The sequence below is a fragment of the Acipenser ruthenus genome, chromosome 16, assembly GCF_902713425.1.
Source record: "Acipenser ruthenus chromosome 16, fAciRut3.2 maternal haplotype, whole genome shotgun sequence".
Classification (NCBI taxonomy): Eukaryota; Metazoa; Chordata; class Actinopteri; order Acipenseriformes; family Acipenseridae; genus Acipenser; species Acipenser ruthenus.
Genome location: NC_081204.1, coordinates 29,185,356 through 29,205,209, shown reverse-complemented (window position 1 = coordinate 29,205,209; position 19,854 = coordinate 29,185,356). Strand labels below are relative to the sequence as shown.

The following is a 19,854-nucleotide window of genomic DNA, read 5'->3' as shown; positions in this document are numbered from 1 at the left end:
CTGAGGGCAGGCACTGTTGTAGTAAATTAATATAAAAGCTTGGCTTTCTCTTTTATCAGTTTCTGCTTTTATTGTAGTGATTGGTATGTACCCTCTGGGATCCCTGTAATGTGAATGCTGATTTTTGGCTTTGATTTCTTCAGTTGTATGTATGTATTCTGAAGGGATGAGTTACTTTGTAATTTTCTAGAATCAGAAGCTTGACTGCTTTGTCTTTTCCGAAGGGATGCTAACTCTCTTTCTGAGGGGCCAGGTATTTGGGATGTTACAAAAAAAAATAAATGAGCCAATGAGCTTCAAATTATTTGTCCATTCATGTGTAACCTAGAAAAAATAACACCCACCCATGCCCTGCGTTTAAAATGCATGACAAATAAAGAAGAATGAAACAACTACTGGTTTATTATTTTATTATGTTATACCAAGCCTTTTAAATAAACAAAATAGACTTTTTAACAAAAAATCAATACTAACAAATTGAACTGCATCAAAGTGCTGACATGAATGATCAGGGTAACCTGTCTACTGTGTTAGCTCCTCTCCCATTGTGCTTGACAGTAGCAATGTATGGTATAAATTGAAGTGTTTACATAAGAGATTGCCTCTCAATCATTTTAGATAGTCATTTATAAATGCAGCCGGGAATATCAGAAAGTTCTTATATTCTAATCGCAGTCACTTCATGATAAATGACTAACGGCATTCATGTTCCTTTTTCACCCACAATGCATTGCAAACCTATCTAAGGCAGAGCTGAAATGAGTGAATTTCCATGTGGTTTTCGCTAACTCTGTATTTAAAGTGCCATTACATATTATAACTGAACTTCAGCTGCACGTATGCTCTATATTGTTAAGGTATCTACAGTCTAGCTATACTACCACATGTGAAGTTACATTGTAACTTTAATATAAATGTTTTTAATAAATACAGGTTAATCTATGTTACCTAGCATACAGTACATAACCCATTCATAAAATTATATTTGAATATATGTGCCATAATGCCAGATACACCACCACAGGTTGGCTGTGGAAACTGAACAGGTACCGCTGTACAATAACGTTTTAATACAAGGACATGTCTTATACTGTACAATAAGAGACACCCTACACAGAACATATTGGGGTCTATTTTAATTATATAAAACACTGGTAGATTGTTATACTTATTTTCACAAACCTAGTCATGTTAACAAGCAGGTCAATACATCCCTCATAGGGGAAACCCCAGCTGGATTAGTATAAAGTTCAAGGTATCCGATCCTCCACTGTTTAGATCATTAAACTGGACCCGATTGACTTGTAATGAGTCACACAATTGAAGATGGCATTCCTTTATTCAACATATAGATTCGTTAAACTTAAGAATTATGCTGAAGTATCCTTTACACAGGATGACACCTATACACAGTACTGGGATTGTGACAAATGCAAGCCTTCCTCAGATGTAATGCTATATAATGCTCCATGTCTACTTGGGAGATGGAAAGGAACTTGTGAAGAGTAATAATTAGTTATGGGGATATGCAGAAATATACAGAGCATATACAAATCACAGCATGTTCCTCTGAAAACCAGCAGAACCACCTCCGAGCAACTTAAAACCTGTGCCCCTCAATGCAGGAATTTTCATTTATTTTGTTGTTTGTTTTGTTTTCTTATTGTTTTTGTTTTGTTTTTCCATGAATTTGTGGATTGTCCTCATTGTCGTGTTGAATGGTGTATTGTTGAAAATTAAAATTAAAATTCATCGCAAAAAAAAAAAGTTCCATGCTTACATATGCACTAATTCCCATCACACACACACACACACACACACACACACACACACACACACACACACACACCCTAAAGCGAAAACTGGTGTAGGTGACATACAAAATGAGCAACCCACACTTAAAAAAAGGAAAAGACAAGGATACAATATGGAGAACATTTAATAGTTTAATAATAAGCGGCTGTATACATTCAGTGATTATTTTATTCTGATGTTCCTGTTGCCACAAGCTGTTGGTGAGACCTGTAAACATTCAGGTTTGAGCACTGTTTCATTTCAATTCTAATGTTGCTGCGTTTATTTCAATGTGTTTTAAATTGCAAAGCAACTGAAAACCCACTGATTGGTACCATTTATTTTTTAAAATCAGTTTCCTAATTCAAATAATCCAGTACATATAGCTTCAATATTCATGTATGTTTTTTTTTTCTCTCTTTGCTTCAGCATTTTTGTTTTTCATAGTCCACAGAAAAAACACCTTTGTCTGGTAAACCACATTAGAGATGGGAAGAGAGCAGCTGCTGGTATACAGCCCACTCTTCAGTTCAGCTGCATCTACAGTACTAGCTGTGGGATATTTCATTTCCAATTTGGATTCCCACAGCCTCCCAACTGGGTCCCTCTACCTCTCCTTGCAAGACAACAAACTCACCATACTAGATCAAAAAGACTATGCATTCTCAACACAGATATAAGCATTGGCTTACATACACAGAGTAGCAGAAATGTATAGACTGTCTTCCCAGTTCACAAAGCTAGTTTTCAACTTTTTTTATTTTTTTACTTAAATATTAAGATTAATTACTCTCCCCTCATTTTTCCATTTTTGGTTTGTCTTCCATTTTTATTCAAGCTAATTTAATTGACGTACCAGGCATTGAACTATGTACTGTATTTACCCACACAGCTCACAAACTTGATGGCACAAGAAATTGACCAGTAAGAAACTTTTTTTTACAACAAGGTAGACTGCAAATCAACAGTTGCCAGGGGTAACATTTCAAACTCGAGTCCATGTTCTTTTTGCAAATAAAAAAAACAACAAACAACAAAATAAAAAGCCTGTTAATTCAAGTATAACTTACTAATAAAATAACTATACAGCATTACATTTTACATAGATTTTTTAAATTATTTATAAAATATATTTTGGCATATACTTTTTACTTTTCTTTTTTTTTTCTCTGTGTGTTTGTGTAACAAAACGCTAATTTTGCTTCAGCTGAACACCCCTGCTGTTTATTTTTTAAACTTGAAAACATTAAAGGGATTGTCACAAAACAACTGGTTATTTAAAAAAAAAATCTATACAGAGCTTTACATACAGCAAGACGTGTGAGTGATGATCATTTCTATACCAAGTCCCATAGGCAGTTTAAATGAAGTTAGGTCCCAAGTATTAACAAACTGTGCCCCAATACATCTCCCTTTCCCACCCCAAGCCCCTAACAGAGACAGGAGACTCCAAGAATTGAGTCATTTCTTTTCCTTCAAGGTGGTAAACAGATAAATTTCCTAGGCTACAGGTGTCCACAACTGACAGTTAAGTTCAGCTCCATCAGTGTGAAAAATAAAGACCATCCACCACAGCTTCTTGATTGTGAGGAAGGAGGGAGTATCATCTTGAGGGAAACATCAAGGGAGAAGTTCTGTTATCATACAAAGGGAAGCTTCGGGTAAAATGAGAACACACTGAGGATAGGTTTATTTTTTTTTATAATATAAAAGCACTGTAGCCACCGGTGACTCCTTAAAAAAAACACACAAATATTAATTTTCTCACAGCACAGGACTGCAGATAATGAAAGTACAATGTTATGGTGCCAGTAGTAAAAAAAAAAAAAGAAAAAAAGGCATGATTCTATTTGTGTCCATTTTTACAGGAGTAAACTCTTCAGGTGGTTTGCTCCCTCTCCGGTGAATCAAAGGGTAAGGATTTGGCAAGTTACACGGTAAACAGCAACCCTACACTTCCCTCTGCTAGGACGGTGAACGAACAAACAGCTAGAACACAAATCCACAACGGACCTCAGTCCAAGACACCCCTGCTTTCCAGCCAAGCTTATCTCCTATCGAGTAAGCGACTCAATCCTTTCAGGAAATAAGCATATACCCTTATGTGCGCTGTAAATTATGTTTAATTTGTTTTGAACCTTTTTATTTCCTCCACTTCTTAAAGAACAATATCTTTGAGCCGTTTCCCGCCTGGTGAGTCTTTGTCTCTGCTGTCGTGAAGGAGTTGGTTGATTTCCCTGACCGATGGCTCGCTATCCTTCCCCTCGGGCTGTCGCAGCAGGCTGTGGTTGGCGATCCTCTCAGCGTCGCGGCGGTGCAGGGTGCTGTAAGAGGCTGGGGGCTTGGAGCAGAGGGGGCTCTTTAAGTGCACAGGGGATGTGAGGGGGCTCACGTCCTCTCGCCCGTTCCCTGCCTCACGGATCGCCCCGTTGGCCTTGGGGCTGCAGATGGGTACGTCAACTGTCCTTTTCACTTTCACCTCGCCCCTTTCCAGATCCTGGCCATGCTCAGAGCCGTCCTTGCCGAAGGTGGCAAAAGTCCTTTTGGTGCCACAGTCCTCATAGGGCTGGACGTCCACCGTGGTGGCCTCTATGGACAGGGCAATGATGTTGCGTCCATGCTCCGGAGATTTGGCTCGGGCTGGTACTCCGACTCGTGGCATCCAGCAGCGGTCTGAGTGCCCGAGAATCCGGCATTCCTCCCGGCAGTGAAAGGTCTCATTTGGATCTGCGTAGGAAGGAAAAAAGGAAACATATTTGAAGTAAAATAAACATTATCATAATTTTTGTTTTGTTTTGTTTTGCGGCTGCCGTGGTTATAAATATATAATTAAGGTGTATAACAGGAACAAAATGCACTGTATACAGTCAGTCTTTTGTTGTATCACAAAGACATGGCGGATTTCGCTTCATTATACAGTATGAAGCAACAATCTACATTCAAGATGAAGAGCTGTCTACTTTTTCTTTCCCATTATTTAACAAAACTGCTTTTAATAATTTACTCACGTTAACATAGTACCAGCTCTGCTGTTTCAAACGCTTTGGTTCATTCCATAAATATTTCATATCAGGCCATCTGGACAGATAACCTTCCCTTCACAGGGACATCTAAGTTGATAATACTTACCTACACACACACACACACACACACACACACACACACACACACACACACACACACACACACACACATACACATACATACTGAGAGAACAGGCGCACACATACAGACACACACACAAACAAAGGATTAGGCCTCCAACGGTGCAAATACGTGCATATATGCTGGCAGATTTACAAATCTATAGCATTCTTGGTACTGTTACTGCCAAAAATGTAACAGCCCCCCTAATTAAACATATGAAAATATGATTATCTTTACAAGCAGTGATACATTCAGCTTCCAGAATGCAACAGGTAACATATGAATCGGCTGCTCAGACACTCAGTCACGCACACTTAGACAGCATACATACATACATGCATGCATAACCACTTATTATTTTATTTTAGTTTTATCTGTTTTAGAACAATGAAAACTGGAGAAAAAAAAACCACAAACTGAGAAACGGTCAGTTTCCTGCTCAGAATCTGTGTCCCTCTCTATATTGCAGGAAATGTATAGTTTTGGAACCCAGGTACTGTTCAGATACACAAGCAAGCTCGGCATACTCACACGAGCATAAAGTATGCATGCATGCACACTAACACGAATAACCACATACTGTACAGAAAGATACTAATCTACACTAGCAGACACTATTACATTCTGTCTCAGTGCACAACTGCTAATGTCTGCTTTGTGACAAAGTCCAGTAGGAAACAAACTTAAGAATAACATTCACCAAGATGCCTTGGGGTCAAGCTCCACAGCTTGTGAAGTTCCTCTCAGGGATCTGAGAGGCAAAGACAGATAGCGAGGGCGTGTGGGAAAGTGTCATTGAACCAAGTGTGCGCTTCTGTCTTGTGCTTCTGACAAGACATATGTCCCAATTAAAGTCACCAATTATGCTGATTTCTCTTTCTAAGGTGCGTTTTGGCTCTTGGGCCTGGATCAATCTTTAAAGGTTGAATGCCAGGCTATGCTCCATGGCATTAAAGGGGGCAAAAACTGCCAGTGCAATTTGAGCAGGCTGATAAACAGACTTCTGGTTCAGGAAACAAGGCCATTCTTACACTCAGGTGTCACATATCATTAAAGGAAGTGGCCAGGCAAGGAAAAGGAAGGAAAACTCCAGGAAAGAGCAGAACTGCTTAGACCAGGGCTCTTACATCCACGGATCATCATTAATGTTTTATGAAAGGCTGTGCTGTGGATTTCTTTCACTAGCCTTTGGGGTAAACATTTCACCTTAAATATCAGTCAGGGTTTGACCTTCTAGGGACCAGTATAGTGTCCATCACAACAGACGCATCCATACTCGAACCATATATGAGTGTTAAATGGCTTTACTACTTTCCACCTGCAGAAAAAGTTAGCGTGTGGTCTATACAAAAGAAAAAGAACACTATTCCACCACAATAAGTGGCTCAATGTACTCTGTAATTACCAGACTCACACACACAGGCCCACATTTTGAAAGGCCTTTTCATCACCAATTGTCAATTGCGTTGCCACGGCAACAACGGCCAGTCTCAAAGACACACACACACACACACACACACACACACTTGTGCACCTGTCAATAGAAATCTTAATACAGACCTATTCAGGTATTCCTATAAGAGTAAAGTTCTCACTGTAAGGGGTTTATCTACACACAGGCATTCCCCAGCTCTTCAATAATAACACTGGCTTTTAAAGGATTCCTATTGAACTTAGATCTCGATCTCAGTGGAAGCGCTTAACCGAGGCAAAAGCACATTTTCACACAAAATTATGCATGCAGGTCTTCTTAATAATAAATAACTTCATTATAACTAAAATCTGGACCATTTAAGAGCAGCTGGGAGTCCGCTGAAGGGCAATTTAACATACTACCATGTTGTTTCGAAGTGAAAAACAACACTCAGAGAGTATATTGTGATTAAACTAGCTATCACCCTGGGTTTCAGTGAGTCACACAAAAGTCAGGCATTTAAAAAAATAATTCATATCTGAACATATCTCTATACAGTATTCATCTAATAAACTAAGCAATTAAACACTTAGCAATATGAATTGGGCAAGCAAGATAAAAAAAACAGGCCCCACCAGCTGCAACTGCCTTTTGAGACTCCATTGGCTAAAGGTTGCCAAGCATTACAAATAGCAGAGAAACAGGAAATGCATAGAATTTCATGTTTATCAGTTATAATATAACATTTAAAATCTTATGAGAGATTTAAATTGGGATACAGATGTTGTGTAGATAAAGTTCTTTTTTTGACATTTTCAATAATAATAATACATAATTGTATATATTACATACATTTTAACAATATTTTAATCAAATTCAAAGTTATTAGTCTAATAGCCCAAATCCAAGGCAATCTTTGGTACCAGATGGAGTAAAAATGTTGTATATTATTTGAATTACTTTTAAGGTATATGGCCAGAAAATATATATAGTTAAGTTCATTACATTATGCCTTCCATCTTTTCGCAATGCATGAGGATTACACAAATCTGCTGTGATTTTCTGTTAATGTAGCAAAAGGAATATATTAGCAAAAGACTAGAGGGTTGAAATCCTTAAACGTGACAGGGATAACTGCTTATATGAAGAAAAAATGTCCCAAAACTTGATCTCTGTCAAACATTCATTCTGGTTAGTAGCAGTTGGGTTTGTCAGGTTGGGAAACTGAAAGTGATGAATACAAATAGCACTATAATTGTAAAGAAGAAAACTTGACTACGGTTTCAAACCCTAATGCTTAGACAGGTACTTATTTGGAAACGTTACAGTCACAGTCAATACTGAACTGAGGAACGATAATGGATAATAAGGACTGTCTCAAGTCTCTGTTGTAGGAGCTTTGTGGTACTGTTGTGTTTCTATTGTTGGTTCAACAATTTTATGATGGTTGTTATTCACAAATAGGAGGGTGCTGAGAAATGAGCAATAACCAAAAAAAAAATGAAATAATAAAATAAAAAAAATACACTGCTGTTTTCCTGTTGAAATCATTGAAACAGAGGACGCTGGAACAATATAAAGTAATCAGATAACAGGTCAATCCTTAAAATCAAATGATTGCCATAAAACAAGCAGCACTAGTCTCTCATATCTGAAAGTCATCCTGGGTCCAGCTATTCTCATTGCATACAGACGGCATCTTGTGTTATGCAGTATAATAGCGAACAAGATACCTCCTCCTCTCACACGCTCTTGGGCTGGCAGCCACAACAAAAATAGCCAAGCCATCTTCTCTTATATTGTCACATAGAGAGGAGTACAGAGACACCTCTGGCAGCTTGTATTTTGTCTGCTTGTTTGTCACTAACAAAGGGTATCTGTCTGCATCTGACCAGCTCTGCACTTTTAAACAACGCCCAAAACTGCTTACATTGAGCAAAAATCTGGAGTTAATAGGATCCCTAGACCACCAGCCTGCTATCCAACAGGACAAAGTATCTGTGCTCCTGTGATGAGCCAAAATATTTAAAATGCTGATGGTCTTATTTTTGTATGAAGCAAGGACTTCAAAACTACAGTAATAGATCTATATATTTATGGAAAAAAGAGTCAGGGACTCTGCAAGGTTAACAAAAATCCACTATAAATCTGCAGTACTTATGAAATTATGCATATTCCCTCTGCTGCTTATTGAATTTAGAGCTCCTGACTGGTGATGGATTGACAGCAAAGGTGGCGGAGGATCTGGATTTATCTGCAAATATGGTACAGCTCATCTGGTAATAATGTCACACAATGTTTACTCCAGGCATCTGATTTAAAACGTCCTGCTTTTTTAAATGGATGTACGACGAGAAGAGAGGCTGTTCATTTTCATGAGGAATTTTACTGCACTTGACGGACGGATTGATGGCACTGGTGCAGAAGCCAAGAGATTTCACTTTTCGGGCCACTTTTTTTTTTGCTTCCCACATCACTCACTATTGTGTGGCGTGATTAAAAAGGAATGCATTGGAAGAATGAGTGGAGTTGTGTATCGTCAATGGCATCCTGTATGAAATATCCTGGTTAAAGAACTTCATACCAGGTCAATAATCCAAACTAGGTTAATAGTAATCAAAATGTGTTCTTTCTTGCTAGGCATTTATGAGAAATTAATTAGTTTGGTCCCAGCCCATTGTTATGCACCAAACTCCTATTGCAGAAATGGACACTTGTGTATGTAGCCTTATCCATGGGCTGACCTTAAGAATTGCCCTTACTTCCTCCCCCAGTGTACACAAAGGCTGCTCTTGATTTAGTGGGTCACAGATTGAAATCCAACACGGGTATAATACAAAACAAACACCCCTCTGCATGCAGGTTCAAGGTGTATTGAACTCTGTGACCTAACCAATGTACCCCTCTTCGACATAGGGACAGAACAGCAGCCCTTTCGTTCATCTTATAAGCACTACATGAAACAATAAAGGGCTCTAATAAGACAAGACCAGTAGGTTTCTCCCCAGTACAAGGGTCAGGCTCTGTGTCCTCTCCCTGTTGTTAAATTGGAGTGCAGTGACATTAGGAAAATGTTCTGCTGTATAGCTCCTGTTAAAACTCACCTGGGACAATCCCAAATGGCTGCTGTCGTCCTGAGTTTGCAATCCAGTTTTCCTCCTATAAATCACCCAGGAGAAGACTCCTTGGGGACTGTAAGATGGAGTGTTATGATCTTGTTTTAACAAATAGTGGAAGGGTACCCTTACAGAACTGGGTAACTAATCAATCTCCAGTACAAGGTAGTTACAGAGTCTCACTTTCCAGTTATTTCCATCTCCCTATCCTTCAGTTCCTATTCAGAGTGTATTTCTGTGGTTCCAGAGCCAGTCAGCCAGCTAGTCAGCCTGCCTTTCACAAGATATTAAGTATTAATGAAATTACAGCAATCCAGCGTTTCTGTGAAGGATGTCTTACAGATGGTAAATCAAGTGTTTTTTGACTACTTACATTTCATAGCATTAGTACCAGTCAATTTATCAGGAACTAATTCTGCGGTAGTAATGAGTACATCTGACAGCTAGTTTCTGCATTGAAATTGCACTGCTATCGTAACAATACAAACAGACAGGGCTAGTTATATCGTCAGTGACCAATATAAAATCACACATAACTTTATGTGTGACCAAAAATAATCCTGTAAATATATATGATGTGTTAAACAGATATAATTTAAAAGCAGATAACAAGGAATGGATAAGATGTAATGCACATTACATACATGGGTTTCTGTTTTACCGTATCCACCATAAGATGTCATATCTTAATTAAGCTTTCCCTGGTGAAATACACTGTATAACCAAACAACTTAATGAATAAATAAGCAATTAGCTTCACGACTTGAAATAATGAGAGCAAGCCTTCCTCAGATTGGACCTCTCAACAAGTAGAAGAATTGCAATACATCAACGCCACGCAAGCAACACAAAGTCATGCAGGAAAGAAAGGGTCCCTGGGGGAGAAGATGGCAGGAATAATGGTGACTGATGCTGCACTTAAAGGCAGAGACCATATTGAAAGGCTGCCTAATTTACAATGAGATACAAACCAATGTTTTGGGGGTCACACAAGGCTTGTGGGCCATGTAATGAAGGCCAAGGCCACATGATTTATTTGCAAAGTACTGTTATTTGAAGTCCCTGATGTTTCTTATTAAATCTGAAACAACACAGAGGTTTTACACATTGCGTCCTAAGGGAGCCTCAGAAATGCCCTAATTTAGTGTCTATCTTGTATTTATTGGTAGTAGTCCAAATGCCATTGGTGGGGGGGGGGGGGGTTGGTGTACAGGTGAGTGCATTTTAGGAATATACATTTTAACAAACGTGTGTCTTGTGTTTCAGCTTGACTGAACTATCTGGCTAATTTACAGCCAGGTCCTGTAGTGCGTGAAGTGCAACAGTGATGAAGCAGAGGTTTCCTTAGTAGGAAACCACTTGCATTGGGGGGTTGGGAGGGGGGGGTGCATTTTCATTGGCAGTTCAGCTTTCTAAAAGAGTAAATTAATCTCTGTGAACCACACTGTTCAAATCATTAAACGTGCTACTAATCCCTGCCTTTGTCTAAAACACACTGCTTCATTCCCTGTACATGTTCGCTTTTTTAATGTCTAAATGTAGTAAATACACACACACACACACACACACACACACACACACACACACACATGAAAATAATAAAAGGTGATTTATTTTTCACATCAGTAGTCATTGCAATCTTCTGGCTGACTCAATGGGCAATCTCAGGAATCAAGGGTAGTCTCAGGAGAAGTATAGGGACCCTTGATAACAAACAGAGGCTAAGCTTTCTCTTCTCTGCTTTCTCCTTCAATTCCGATCTCGCCTCCTGCATGTGCATTGCAGGATTCAGCAGGATTAAGGAGAGGTAGAGAGGTCAAGCTGCCTAATATTTAAACCTACAGGCTGTCCTCAAGATTAAAAGCCACCTATCAAATGATACTGAGGGTAATCTTAATGGAATTAAATGTGGATGTCAAAAAGGAGGACAGAATTAAACATGGATGTCTAAAAGAAGGGTTTTTGTCATGCTATTCTGAAGGGTCGAAGGGGTGACTTAATAAACACCTTGGCTCTGACGTGACAGAAAGCAGCTAATATTATTACTGTCCTGGGTGTCCTAATCCAGAGATACGGCAATCAGTTTAACTACAGCATGTGACAAAGGACCCCATTCATTAATGCAAATCAAGCGGAAAAAAATGCAACCACAGACCCATTTGTTTTAAATGCGCCAACATTCACCCCTAATTCAGAGCCAATCACCCTGCAGAGTGGCCTGCTCAAAAGCAGAAGATTGTGAGGTGATGTGCTCTAGTGGTTAGAGCTATGGGTTGAGGGGCAGTGTAGCTCAGTGGTTTGAGCTGAGGACTGTGAGCTGAAAATTTTAGTCATTAAATACTCTACACCCTGTTTTAAAGGGTTCAAGCAGAATGTACCTGCTTACAAATAAGACAGTGATATCCCAGGGCATTAAATTCCATTACCCCCATTCTGCCCATGACAGATTTAAACCCACGTGGACATCTCAGCCAAGCGCTGCTCAACAAATCAATTCAGCCTTGCTTACGACAGCTGGGAACTCTGCACATGGCTGTATGCTCATGGAATACAGAGATCTCTAAGACTTGATTTCCCAACAAGATGTTGCCTGCTTGAAAATAACGGTTACATAATTAATGTAATGTGAATTATCATTCAGGCATGTGCATTTGGATCTGTGTGGACTATATAGTTTTATATTCTATTTTATCCTTGTGGTGTCTGGGCAGAAGAATGAGTTCCTTCTTTTTTTCTTTCTTTCATGACTTAAAAGAGCCTATGGAAGTAGGACAATATAAGATTGTACAATGAAGCCAGCTACCCATGCATACAAAGGTGTTTTTCAGATGTATCCCCCTCGAGATAGAAAGACTGAAGTGCCCAATGTCAATTCTAGGACTCTGTTTGATCTCAGTATAGCAGCTGTATGGACATCACGGATCCCAATTCTCAGCTTCAACTATTTTGCCAGTTTCTGAAACAATTATAAAATTGACGCCATGAAACATGAAATGTTTTTGACTGCTGGAGGAATTAAAGTCTGCGAGAGGAAAACAAAGTGACAATGTGGAGCGATCTGGAATACCCTCTAAACAGCTCAGCTGCAATAGTGCTTGACTGGGAGTCACTCTGAATAGGGCAGATAAGGGTCTTCCCAAGGGCTACCTCCTTCGATCGAGGCAGGGAATATTCAAGACGGCAAGGGGCAAAAGAGACTGGAGGCTGTAATAGTGGAGTTTCACCCTTTGAGGAGAGAAGCCACTGAGCGTTTTAGCTGGAATCTGAAGCCACCGTCGCTGCTTATCTTTAGTAGTTATATGGCTGGTGCCCCTCCTAGGTACTGTGAGCTGTCAGCACTATCATTAAAAAACTCATTTCTGAGCATTCCTGTAAGCTGTGTAATTTTACAGCTACTTGATTCTTTTTTTTCTTTTAGGAAGAGGTGTGTGTTTGTGGGGGGGGGGGGGGGCGGCTGGCCGAGCAGTCTGTCAAATTATAAAGGTTAATTGATTGCCTTAAGGGTGAATGATTTGAATTCTACCTGCTTCATCTGGATGGCCACATTTCCACCTTAAAAAAGACTGGGTGGTGTTAAGGGGTTTGTAAATAGAACCAAACAAAAACGATAGCATGTCCCCCAAAACCTTCTGGCTTCATCTGCTGGAGTTTAAAAACAATCCGCTAAGATCTCCCGTTTACTTATACAATCTCCTGCTGATAATGCATAATCCAGCCAAGATACAGCTTGCTCTAATGCTGTGAGTTTTAATCCTATCATGGGGAGCTCATGGCAATAATTTATATTATACCAGAATCCTATGTGATCGGTTTGTGTGTGTGCAAAGGGCAAAACATTAAGATGGAGGTGAGTAGCTATCCCTTGAAAAGTAAGAAGCCGGCTGGGCTGGAAAAAAGGACATCAGCTCACAGACCTTAATGTTTATCTAATATCTGTTTATAAGTAAATACATACATTTAATAAAATCCCCTCTCTATCAAATTAACTATGATGGGATACGGACCAAAGATCCAGGGTAATAACCTTTTTTTCCTCTGCTACTAAACTCCTGTAATTATACCACAGCAGAGAGACCTATTAATAGAGAGTGGCTTCATTATATTGAATTTCAATAACATGTTAATATAATGGAATTAAAACTGACAGAGGTAAACTGAAAAGCCCTATTGGATTGCCAGAATGAAAAAGAAAACAACAAGTGGAGTCCCTCTTTTCTTTGGAAGCATAATTACAAACATAGACTCTTAGATAAACAGGTCTGTAGAATCTGATAAGAAACAACCACTTCAGCATTTTCATTTTTACCTGGAAAAATTGTAAGTATGAACACGAGCAATCTGCAGAAAAAGGAGGGTGTGGGAAAAGCGTATTCTGTTTTTTTTTTCTTCAAGTCGAACTGTTGAGAAAGATAGATTATGTATTCTGGACAGAAACTTGGCAGCTTCCTTTTTATTCTGTCAGGAGATAGTTGGTTATCAAACAATAGATATTGTTTTCCCTCTGCAAACGACAAGGCTTTCATCTTGCCACTAGACCATTATTTTCCAGGAAAGAAAACATCTTATTTAAACTAAAGACTCCATCTTTTTTTTAGATAGAAAAAAGAAAAACATAATGATCATATCCCTCCACCCCCGTAAGGCTTTAAGTGATCATTTGCTCCAAAATGAGTGAGTCTGCTGTAGTTAATGGAATGCTGTTGAAGATTCCTATGGGACGGATGCCAGAGTCTGTAGCAGACAACCTCGGCCCCAGAAGGACTAGACTCTCTGGTGTCAGTTGTGCTGAGCTCTGAGTAAAAAGAACTCACCAGGCAGGACTCTGCTCGGCTAAAGAGAGTCATGGCAAAGAACCAGATAGCCACAGGTTGTCATCAGCACTGTGTCAGAACTAAAGTCAGGTTCAGACCTCTCATTCTTGGAACCACATTGGTTTAAAGCTCTGGTTTGTAAAAATTCAAAAGGAAGGTTAGGAAAGGGTAAGAATAATAACCGAATTTCAATTTTGAAACCACAAACTGTAGTTACTTGGTCTCACAGTTAACGGATCTAGCCAGTCTGCCCTCAGTCCATCCCTCTATAAACTAAGCAACACAGTATCTTTAACAGACCGCTAGTCCAAACTGCCTCCCTGTTCTCAACTCCAACCGCTAGATTGATCTACCAGCCAGTCGTCAGATCAGTTCATAAAGCCATTTGTTATCACCCTGCCTCAGTCCTAGCCTGCAATATCCAGACCTATAGGTTTAACCTGCCATTGTTTTCCCTACCCCTGATGGCCCCAAGGAGTCAGACCACCCCTGTTTGGGATCAGCAGTACGGAAGGGCATGTCGGTGCACAGCACAGCCTTCTGCTGGCCCAGCAATAGAACAGCTCCTGATGTCAGACTCAGATCAATGTGCATAGCTAATGAGCCCGAAAACAGACTCATCGCCTGGGACCACCACCAGGAAGCTCAGATTACGGGCAGCATGGCCGTCTGTCTCATTAACTTTTAAACAAGTTCCGCTTATTAACTCAGCAAACTCAGCTCGGCTTCCTCACACGCAGCTGAAGGGTAGAGATCCAGGTGAGGGACTTGCTCCAAAAAACCCAGGTGATCATCGGCTGGGCAGGGGGAGTTCAAGGTAGAAGGTGAGGGCAAAAAGACTTTTAGAATGAAAGACTTCATGGGGTCTTCTAGGGTCTCAAGTTTTACCCCAACCCAGTCACTTTTAATTTTTCACATATTTGTTTTTCATATTCAATTTGTCACCCTGTTCTTTCAGTACTCTGGCCCTTTAAAATAATTAAATATGTATTATTCTTCCAAAAAGGGTTATGCTAACCCGAACATCCAGTTTTAATGATATAAAATAATAAAACAGGAAAAAAAAAGTAAAGGACTGAACAGACAATAACTCTATCCCTGACAGCAGATGTCAATATCAGTAATATAAATGTGGTCTTACAAAGGTTTTTAAATAAAAATGAAGTCTGTCATTCTCACTTTGACCTCGGCTCTAAGCTGTGCAATCAAACCCATAAACTCAGTGCTTTAAGGAAGAAAAAACAGGGCTATTCTCCAGCACAACAAAATGAAACCCACAGAACTCAGGCACAGCATCAGCAACAAATCCATCCAGTGGCTGTATTAGTAACAATGACAACAACAATAATGTATTAACTTATGCATTTCCTTGCACACAGCTTACCTATCAAAATATATATCTCACCATCTAACCTAACCAACCACTAATATTTTTTATGCAGTTGTCATTTGTCAATGCCCAAACATTGAAAGCATGTTCTCCTTTCTTTTTTTTCTCTTTTACTATTAACACAATGAAAAAACCTTTAGACTCAATATTAAGTGCCAGTGTTATTGCTATTTGCAAGCTCCGGGCCGTCAGCACAGCTATTACAAACCTCCTGGTCCACCGATCAGACAGGGGAAAAACTTCCAGAAAATGGAAGGATGATTATTACAAAGCCCACAGTACAGAAAATAAAAAGCCTTGATGAACTGCAAATGAGGAGCGCCAGCACGCGCTTGATTCTAATGCAGCTCTTGAGTTTGTCTTGCCAGCCTCATAGTTTTAGCAAAAGAGAAAACATTTGAGTTGCAAAATGGAATACTCACTGGCGCCTCCAACACCCCTCAGAGCTGTATTTGAATCTCCTTCCAAAACATTACAAATATAAATATTCACTTCTGTTAGACCGGTAACCTGTTAATTTTTAAGTTCTGCTGGGTGTGAGGCTAGTGGGCACCACCAACCAGTCACGATGGCTCTCAGTCGGTTTTACATTGTGTTTAATGCTACTGCTGTTTAGAGACAATAACTCAAAATCAGATATACTTGGTTTGCACTTCAAATCTCCACCTAATCCCATCTGCTACTAGTAAAAGCACTGTAGCAATTCCAAGTAAATTATAATAGTAATTATTAATAGTATATTACTATCACAGGTTTTGCTTAGGAAACAGCAGCACTATGGGAAATAACCATAACATTGTTTACAAATGTAAAAAAAATTATATTATTTAGTCGGAAGATGTGTGTATATTTGAGGGTTATGGCACGGTACTGTGGATTAATAAACTTCCTGTTACTGTTGTTGCAATAAATATTTTTAAAGAACAGCTGTATACTGATAATGTGGGTAAGCAGTCTATGGGTTTGTATGGCTTGCCGAGAGGTTCATAAAATGAATGGCTTGAAGGCATAAGACACTCTTTACTTGAAATAAGTGACCCAAGGACCCACCCTACCCCTTTGGGTATGCGGTAGCCCCTTTTAGCTTGCTAAAGCACTCACCTGATTGATTACATTGGGGAAGAGTGCTGCACCGCAACCCTCTGCACCCTCCAGGCAGAAGCATCACAAAAGAGATATAAACAGTATCTCTCTTTGAGGCTCCAAGACGTCACGATTACAATAGTACTAAATAGGGTGTAGGCGGTCTCAGGGTCACAAGATCATAGATTAAAACACTGCCTTGGGACTCAGAGCATGTACCTTCAAGCAACATCCCAGCATGATGTGTGGGAAGCTGAGCTGTAGCAAAATGAGGGTTTAGTCTGCTTTTTTGGATGTGAAAAACTCCACAGCAGTTATAAAAGAGTTCTGAACAAAATTCTGTCTAAAGGAACTATAAAGTCTCTTGAACATTCCAATCATGTAGGTATCAGGAAGGCTAAAAGGGACTACCCTATAAATACTATATCTTCTCATCCCACATATTAGTATGAGGACGGGGTTTCTGAAAACAAGGAAGACAAGCCTCCCCTGTGCAAATATCAGCAGCAACTGTGAGAATAATAAACATTTACACTGCAAAGTGAACCAGAGAAAAGGGAATGGGTTTTATAACACCCTCCTTCCTTCCCCTGCTTGTGTTTGTTTGAAAGAAAAAATAAAAAAGGAAGACTCTGTAAAGAAACCCTCCTTTTCCTTTGGCAATTACTCTGTTTGAAATCTGCCGTAATCCCCACAGATACTCCAGCTCTGAAGAATTCCCATTACAGATCTTTAAAGGTTGCATGTGTGTCTTGTTTTATTGCTTGTTTTTCATGTATTTTTACATTAATGAGTGTCTCTAATGACTAATGTCGATTGACTTAATACTAATTAACATTGATTAATGTTTTACTTCCATTTTCTTTTAACAACACCAATTGCAATATATACATACCAAAAAAAACAATAAACAAAGACAGACAGGGGTTTCAGATGAAAGCAAATAAAGCAAATACATATTGACGACTATTCATTAATTGTTACTATGTCCCTGTTGCCCTAAATGGCCAATGTGACTATTGTCAGCCTGAGAATCTCCATAACTTGATGTTCCTTTACAGTCAGCTCTCCTGGAATCCCTAACCCTTCTTCTCTGTCATCTGTGTTGCTCTAACTCACACCTTTTCTTGCATGGCTTCTTTCATCTTTCTTTTACTCCTGCTTGTGAGCTACTGAGCAAACACTTACCCAGCACCTTCAGTTTCTCCCCATGCTGCAAACGCTACAATTACACATACACAAACTCATGAATTCTGCTGTGAAATGGAAATCCACCTTCCTTCGAAAGAATTCCTTCACTGCACCAGTCTCCATTTACACCTCCAATAAATCAACCGTATCAGTTATTTGTAGGATGAGGGAGAGTTCCCATGTTAATATATCTAATCTGCTATTAGAAATGCAATAGGTTCAGTGCTAGGAGGTGTCCTTGTCTCTTGGGGTGTTCTTTCTCAATTTTATGATTTCAGATATGCATTGTAGGGCTGTTATGTTTATTATTTATTTATTATTATTATTTATTTCTTAGCAGGCGCCCTTATCCAGGGCGACTTACAATTGTTACAAGATATTACATTATATACATTGTTTCACATTATACAGATATCACATTATTTTACATACAATTACCCATTTATACAGTTGGGTTTTTACTGGAGCAATCTAGGTAAAGTACCTTGCTCAAGGGTACAGCAGCAGTGTCCCCAACCTGGGATTGAACCCACGACCCTCCGATCAAGAGTCCAGAGCCCTAACCACTACTCCACGCTGCTGTTTAGTTTCACATCTTACTAAATTCCCCTAAGAATGTGTTAAGGTGTATAAATAAGAACACTGAGAACATTCACTGATTCAATCGGAATGCCTATCAATTCTTCTGTGATAATACCTTTTATTTTAACTCTGTTACTGTAGAGGTTTCCAATAGAGTGTTTGAAAACAGTTTTTTTTTTGTCTATTTGAGCTGTAATCTAGAAAGACAGCCTTGCCATGTCTAAATCACAGTCTGAACACAGAACATCACACCCCTAAGGGTCTGAAAATACAAGCTTTTGTATCTCTTCTCACAGGTGGTATATACTTCTCTTCGAAAGCTCCCCTAACATATCAGTGTGACTGACAGTGGTGAATGCCCATATGACCTCCTACACTCAACAGCATCTGATGTCTTTACAATAAAAAAAAAAAAAACATTAATTTCCACTAAGGGATGTAGCTGAATAATGCATGAGTTTAAGAGAGAAAACAAAATGCATATTTTAACCTTCCACCTTCATTAGACTAATTGCTGCCATTCATATTGATCTGTTTTGGGATATTCATAACAAAAACAAAAAAAATCTGAGTTATCAAACTTCATGAAAGTCATTAAAAAAAAAATCTGTTTATTAGTATGGCTCTCTTCTGTCTGTCTGCCTGCCAGCCTGTCTTCCAAGGTAAATCTTTTTTGATAGCCCCAAAACAACAGGCTCAATAACCTTGCATTTTCACTGAAGAACAGTCAAAGTATATGAGGTGTCAGGTAACTGGTTATCGTTATGGAGCCGACTGTTATACAGCAGAGCTCCTGAAAGACAAAAAAAGGTTCCGACCATCAGAAACCAGTTCACGTGTCGTGTTGAAAGCTATCAGAACAGCAGGTCAAATCTCCAGATAGTTAACAAGCCAGTTAGTTCTCCCTATGGCACACACGCTCAGAAAAGGTGAGCTTACCTTGGTCGGGGAGCTGAGAGCCGGCGGAGGGCACACTCATATTTAGTACATCATTGACGGCCGTATCAGCGTACAGCCCTCTCTGGACATCATGTTCGCTGTCAGTTTGGTCACTCTCTTCGTGACCACTGTCCTTGAGACTGTTCCCTTCCAAGTCCTTGAACGTTGAAGTGCTGGAATGTAGAGCAAAAAAAAAAAAAAAAAACAACAGCGTTGATTTACTGTCACGTCAAGTCCGATCAGATAACGTGTCTCTCCCTCTCTCTCTCTCTAACTCTTGCCCGAAGCACGTCTGCTCTCTGCAGCCGAGGTGTCCAGATGGATCAGATTAATAACCGGACAACAAGCAATCTCTAGCTCATCTTGGCAGGCCTGACTAAATATAGC

The 19,854-nt window shown here is 39.5% G+C and overlaps 1 protein-coding gene across 4 annotated transcripts in view; it reads right to left on the bottom strand.

Annotated features, from left to right (window-relative positions):
- Positions 1-393: 393 nt before the first annotated feature.
- Positions 394-19,854, bottom strand: part of LOC117430735 (protocadherin-19) — a 47,913-nt gene continuing 28,452 nt past the window's right edge. For all 4 annotated transcript variants that reach the window (XM_034902776.2, XM_034902779.2, XM_034902777.2 and 1 more), the window contains exons 4-5: positions 19,468-19,640; positions 394-4,521 (exon numbers count right to left, since the gene is read on the bottom strand). In XM_034902776.2, coding sequence (XP_034758667.2) covers positions 3,953-4,521; positions 19,468-19,640 — 742 coding nt within the window. In that variant the 3' untranslated portion in view covers positions 394-3,952. The remainder of the gene's footprint in view (positions 4,522-19,467; positions 19,641-19,854) is intronic.